The sequence below is a fragment of the Peromyscus californicus genome, unplaced genomic scaffold (assembly GCF_007827085.1).
Source record: "Peromyscus californicus insignis strain IS unplaced genomic scaffold, ASM782708v3 Scaffold_21__1_contigs__length_65335640, whole genome shotgun sequence".
Lineage (NCBI taxonomy): Eukaryota > Metazoa > Chordata > Mammalia > Rodentia > Cricetidae > Peromyscus > Peromyscus californicus.
The window spans coordinates 38742225-38748573 of NW_026294514.1; the positions used below are offsets into that span (position 1 = coordinate 38742225).

Sequence of the window (6349 nt, forward strand, 5' to 3'; positions counted from 1 at the left end):
AAAAGAGAGGGGAGGGTACATGGGATCCGCTTTTTATGGACTCCCCCATGCATGCGCATATGGGCCTACATAGCTACGCATGCATGCGCATGTGCATAGGTTACACGATCACGCTGTGCACATGACCATGCAGCATACAGCTATGTAGGACCTACAGCCCAGGAAATGACTAAGTGTCTCACCAGTGCATGCACAGTCATGGGGGCATGGCTAGAATTCCTATTAGATTTCAGAGGAGAAGAATTTTAGTATGTTGCCTAGAAATCATTCTTAGGATATTTTGGTGAAGGAAGTGGCTGCTTTTTGCCCTTGTCCAAAAAGTTTGCCCAAGACTAAAGTGAAGAATTTTAGATTAATTCTATTGGCAGAAGAAATCTCAATACAGCCTAATATAGACTCATGTGGTTTTTGGTGCTAACTCTAATTAAGCTATATAATGAAAAGGAACTAAAGAAAAGCTTAGAGCCAGGTGTGGTGGTACACACTTTTAATCCCAGCACTGGGAAAGTAGAGGCTAGTGGATCTCTGAGTTTGAGGCCAGCCTGGTCTGCAGAGCAAGTTGAAGAACAGCCAAGCTTAGTCAGTGAAGGTGGCAAACAGAAAGCTGGTGAAGATGTAATTGAATGAGAGGGCCATGTTCCACCCCCAGCAAGCAGCAGAACTTTGCAGGTTCATCCACATGGTTCTAGCTTTAGAGTTAAGGATAGAAGAAAAGGATTATGGAATCTGCCTCCATGGCTAAGGAAAGCTGCTGAGGCCAGCATGTGTCAGGGGTTCCCTGAATGGAGACCTAGTAGAAAGGCCATTATGTGAAGTTGAAGCCTGGATGGCCTTGGAGAACTCAAGATGCTAGAGATGCCAGAGTTGTGGGATATTTGCCAAGGAGAGCTGCTAACAGGGAGAGGAACCAGCCCAAGGGAAAGAAGTGTGCTGCAGTCAACAAAGCTGAATAGAGTCAGAGATCTGAAGAGCATTTCTATGCAGAGCTGAGAGTTTGCCCAGCTGGCTTTCGGTCTTGCTTTGGTCCAGTCTTTCCTCACTATGCTCCCTCCCCTACATTTTGGAATGGTAACGTATATCCTATGCCATTATATGTTGGGAGTATGTGATCTGCTTTTCAATTTGATTTTAAAGGGGATTATAGTTAAGAGATTGCATGACCTCTCCGACAGATCGCCGCCATCATGGACACGAGTCGCGTGCAACCCATCAAGCTAGCTAGGGTAACCAAAGTGCTGGGCAGGACCGGCTCGCAGGGACAGTGCACGCAGGTGCGTGTGGAATTTATGGATGACACCAGCCGCTCTATCATCCGAAACGTCAAAGGCCCTGTTCGAGAGGGTGATGTGCTCACCCTATTGGAATCAGAGAGAGAGGCTCGGAGGTTGCGCTGACCTTGCTGCTGGGTCCTGGATATCCAACACTTGGCCCATGATGACCTGCAACTATTAAATAAAGCATTTGTATTGTTTTTTTAAAAAAAAAAAAAAAAAAAAAAGATTGCATGAATCTCAAAAAAGACTTTGAACTTTGAAACAGTGTTGAGACTGCGAAAGACTATGGGGAATTTTGAAGTCAGACTAAATGCATTTTGCATTATGATACTGTTAAAGGTTTATGGGGGCCAGGGAGTAGAATATGGTAGTTTGAATGTATTTGGCTCCCATAAGCTCATAGAGTGGACTACAGGGAGATATGGCTTTGTTGGAATAGGTGTGACCTTGTTGGAGGACGTGTGTCACTGTGGGGGCAGGCTTTGAGGTTTCCTATGCTCAGGGTACCGCCCAGTGAATCAGTCGACTTCCTGTTGCTACTGAGTCAAGATGTAGAACTCTGAGCTCCAACACCATATCTGCCTGAATGCTGCCATGCTCCTCACCATGATAATAATGGACTGAACCTCTGAAACTGTAAATGAGCCCCCGCATTTAAATGTTTTCATTTATAATAGTTGCTGTGGCCATGGTGTCTCTTCACAGCAACAAAAACCTAACTAAGACAACACCATTCTGGAAACCTTTCCAAAATTCCCCAGCAGACATCCTATCCTGTCCCCTGATGGAAACTGAGTCCTTGGCATGTCTGTAAGTATTGCTAGAAATGAGAATGGGATCACACAGCAGAGGTGGGTCATTACCCCACTTACCTCATTGTTCTCTCCTTCTTTGCCATGATAAAACTCCCTGAATTATACCTGAACACGTGACCAACAGGATAGAAGCATCCCTTCCCAGCCTCCCTTGCACTTCATCATCACGTGACTCAGTTCTGGCCAATTAGATGTGATTGCAAAGTTTGTAAGCAAATTGTGGATTGATCCTTTAGATTCTCTATGCTCTCTGCTGTCTTGCTTCCTCCTGGCCAGCATGAAGGTGTGTGGTATAGGTCAGCATCAGTCACTCCCATAGATGACAGAGACCTAAGTAGAAGAAACCCAGGACTCAAATCCTTCTCATCAAGAAATTTCTTTACATGGCTTCCTAGTCTGAAATAAAGTTTGAAATTCTATTTTTTTTTCAGTCATTATTAAAGCAACATATCCTAATTACTGAGAGGGCCAAGCTTCACTTAGGTTAGTAGTTCTCAACAAGGTTCCTGCATTACCCGGGTGCTTGTTGGACATGCAAGTCGCTGGACTGTACATCTAGATTAATCAAGTTGGAATGCCTGAGCCTAGTCCAGATACCCATGGTGTCAATAGTCTTCCAGGTCATCCTGTTGCACACTCAAGTTTAAAAAGCCGGTTACTCACAAGCCCCAGGGGTGAGCTTACTACTATTAGTTTGCTAAATGGACAATGTATCAACCTGCCCTCTGAATTACTCTCTATACCCACAGATTAGTGTGGCTCTCAAAACGGATCAGGGGTTTCTTTGTGCAGTGGACAGCAGTTCACACAGAAACTCACAGCTATGCAAAGTGCAGACGAAGTGTCAGTGGTGTGTGTTATTTATTAAGTGGTGCTGTTTACCGTACAAGAGAAGCCACAAGGCACAAGAAAACCCACTTGTTTTAAGAGTTTATTAAGGGAAGGGAAAGAAGGGGTGTGCATAGGAATGACCATGCAGGAAGAGAGAGAAGGAACAGGTGGAACCCACTCTTATAGGTTCCCCCGACACACACATATGCACATTTGGGCTTATGTGGCTATGCCACACATGTGCATAGATTATGTGATCATGCAGCACACGGATTACATAGGACATTAGTCCCTGGGATGACTAAGCATCTTGCCTGACTACTGGACAGCACATGCTGGGTCAGGTAGCTGCGGGTGTGGCTAGGAATTCTAACAGTGTGGTCAGCTACAAATGTAACATCTGTATCAACAACCCACCAAAGCCTCAGGGACCAGTGCAGAAGACGGGACGAGAGGTTGTGGAGGACCAGAGTGAAACTGTGTCCTCCGAACATGACAAGACCACTCCACTCATGAGCTCCCAGTAGCTGTGGTAGGGCAAGACCAGCACTAGGTCGAGCCAACCATCAGTCTACCATGGAGGGAGGAGGGGCTTGTGGGCCCCACCCCCAACTGAGGAGCTGTTGACAGTGGATGGTTTCTGCAGAAGAGAGAGCCAGTTGTCATGAAGGGTGTGGCTCCTGGAAAGTTGACCACGCTCCAGTAGATGGCTCCAAATCCATGAATATTCAGTCGGCACAGACTGGGGTTTTTTGTTTTGTTTTTTTTGGAAAGGGCACTAGGTGTGTTGGCATAAGCCTTTAATACCAGTATTCAAGAAGTAGAGGCAGGTGGATCTCTGAGTTCAAGGCCAGTCTAGTCTATATAGTGAGTTTCAGGCTGGCCAAAGCTACATAATGAAACCCTGTCTCAAAATACAAAGAGACAAACAAAAATGCGTGCAACAAGTTTGGAAAAGGGCAGTTGGGGTGGATCTAGAAGGAGTTGGGAGGAGTTGGGGGGTGAATATGATCTAAATTCATTGTGTGAAATTCTCAAAGAATTAATAAAAATCATATATAGTTATGCCAATTAACTAGGCATGAAGGCACACACCTTTAATCCTAACACTTGGGAGGGAGAAGCAGGCAGATTTCTGTGAGTTCAAGCACAGCCTGATTTATGTATCAAATTCTAGGACAACCAATACTACATAGAAAGACCCTGTCTCAAAAAAAAAAAAAAATTGTCACCAGTTAGTCCATGATGGATTCACTTTTTCTTGCTAAGAATGTATATAGGCTTCTAAAGCTTATGGCCACATAGAAACTATGGGGTTTTGTCAGGACAGAATGGAGACTGGGTAGGCTACATTTAGCCTTTGCTACTGTTATAATCAGTACAGTTCACATAGTGGGTAGCCATTCCAGCTTTGATCTGGAAGTTCCAACCCCCACTGAGACTTTGGCAACTGTCACGCCTACAAGGCAGGGCCAAGGGAGGCGCCTGGAGACCCAAGATCGGGATGGGCCAGCGCTCTCTCTGGTCTGGGACCCTGGACGGTGGAGGTGGGCCAAGCAGAGCTCCAGAGAACACCGCTGGACTGCGATACACCTTCCCCAGACCCCGCGACCTACCTATCCCTTAATTTGTAAGTTACGCCATTAAATAAATCTCCTTTTAACTACGTGGAGTGGCCTTAATAATTTCACCAATAAGTTCATGTTTTCACCTTCTAGAATCAACACAGAGATAGGTGTTTACTTATGGTTTCAGAACAGAATTGAGAGGTGTTGACCATTTAAAGCGTTGGTGCCGGGCTGGGTAATAGACATGAAAAGGAGAGGAGAGGACAGAATGGGAAGGGCATTGGTGCTGGGGATGTCTCTCTGTACACTGTGAATATACATTGTTCCCATTGGTTAACAAATAAGCTGCTTTGGCCTATGGCAAGGCAGCTTAGAGGCAGACGGGAAGGGAGAGAGATAGGAAGAAGAAAGGCAGAGGCAGGAGAGATGCCAGTAGACTCGTAAAGACACAGAACACGTGGCAAAACATAGATTAATAGAAACGGGTTAACTTAAGACATAAGAGCTAGCTAGCAAGAGGCCTGCCATAGGCCATACAGTTTGTAATTAATATAAGCCTCTGTGTGTTTACTTGGGTCTGAGTGGCTGTGGCACCAGGCGGGACCGGGGAAACCTTCTGACTACACTTGGGAGCAAAAGAATCTTCCCGCTGTCTCTGAAGGCTGCTAACATAAGCCTGTTGAGATAACGGTGAACAGAAGAGGCAAACAGGCTCACTGACCCAGTACCCAGTTCTCCAGTGCAGTGTTCGGAGTAAGACTAGTCCCCATAGGCTCATGTGCTTGAATACTTGGTCCCCAGTTGGAACTGTTTGGTAAGGATTAGGAAGTGAGGATTTGTTGGAGGGGGTGTGTCACCAGGCGGTGGGTGGGATGGGGGGCAGACTTTGAGGTTTCAAAAGCCTATGCCATTCCCAGTTTCCTCTTCCCTCCCCTGAACCCCCTCCCCCCTCCCTTCCTGCCTTATGGTCTGTGTCTCATGATGTGAGCTCTCAGCTACCGCTCCAATGCCATGCATGTCTGCTTGCCGCCATGCTCCCCATTGTGATGGTCAGAGGCTCCTCCTCTGAATCTGTAAAACATAAGCTGAATGTTTTCTTTCATAGGTTGCCTTGGCCGTGGTGTTTTGTCATGGTGATAGAAAAGTAACTAAGACACCCAGTGACAGCCAGAAGCTTACTTGCAGGGGAGAGGAGGAGGAAGATGTGAATTTTTTTTTTCCAGAGCTGAGGACCGAACCCAGGGCCTTGCACTTGCTAGGCAAGCGCTCTACCACTGAGCTAAATCCCCAACCCCTGAAGATGTGAATTTTAGGGGAGATGAATGAGTCTGAAGAATGGACCGCAGCCTGGGTGAAAGTTCTTTGTACTCTGGCAGGGCATCAATGGTAGTCATCCCTCCTGCCGTGTGTACCAATTTCTCCCAGATGGTGTGATTACCTGGGAAAGTTTCAAAAGTGAGAAGGTACCTTCTTGAAGAGCCATCATTCAGACATACAGCAGGGAACCCTTCTCTGCTGTTTCTCAGGTGCTCTGTTTGATGTTCAAAGAGGCATTTTGGGGGTGTTTGTTATCTGCTAGCATTCAGAACCCCACCCCTTGGGGACCCATCTCGACCATGTCATTTTATGTAAAGTCCCCTTTAAGAAAAACAAAACCAGAGGCAGACGGAGCAGTGACAGAGGCAGGCAGAGTGGCCGCAGAGGCAGGCTGAGTGGTGGCAGAGACGCGGTCATAATAAAGACCAGAAACTGAGCTACGCGCTGAGGAGTTAGTGAAAACAAGGAGAATAAGAACCTGGAACAGGGATGCCTTTAAACTCAGCACCCGGGGAAGGAGCCATCTCCGTGGGACTCGACCAGA

General features: G+C 46.5%; 1 protein-coding gene across 1 annotated transcript; it reads left to right on the forward strand.

Annotated features, from left to right (window-relative positions):
* Nucleotides 1–1159: 1159 nt before the first annotated feature.
* On the forward strand, nucleotides 1160–1467 carry LOC128117359 (40S ribosomal protein S28). The gene has a single exon (XM_052749266.1). It carries the CDS (start codon nucleotides 1185–1187, stop codon nucleotides 1392–1394), a length of 210 nt encoding a protein of 69 aa, XP_052605226.1. The 5' UTR covers nucleotides 1160–1184; the 3' UTR covers nucleotides 1395–1467.
* Nucleotides 1468–6349: the final 4882 nt, after the last annotated feature.

Bases quoted from the DNA above. Each gene is read 5' to 3' on its own strand.
- LOC128117359 (XM_052749266.1), top strand. From the start codon at position 1,185: ATGGACACGAGTCGCGTGCAACCCATCAAGCTAGCTAGGGTAACCAAA.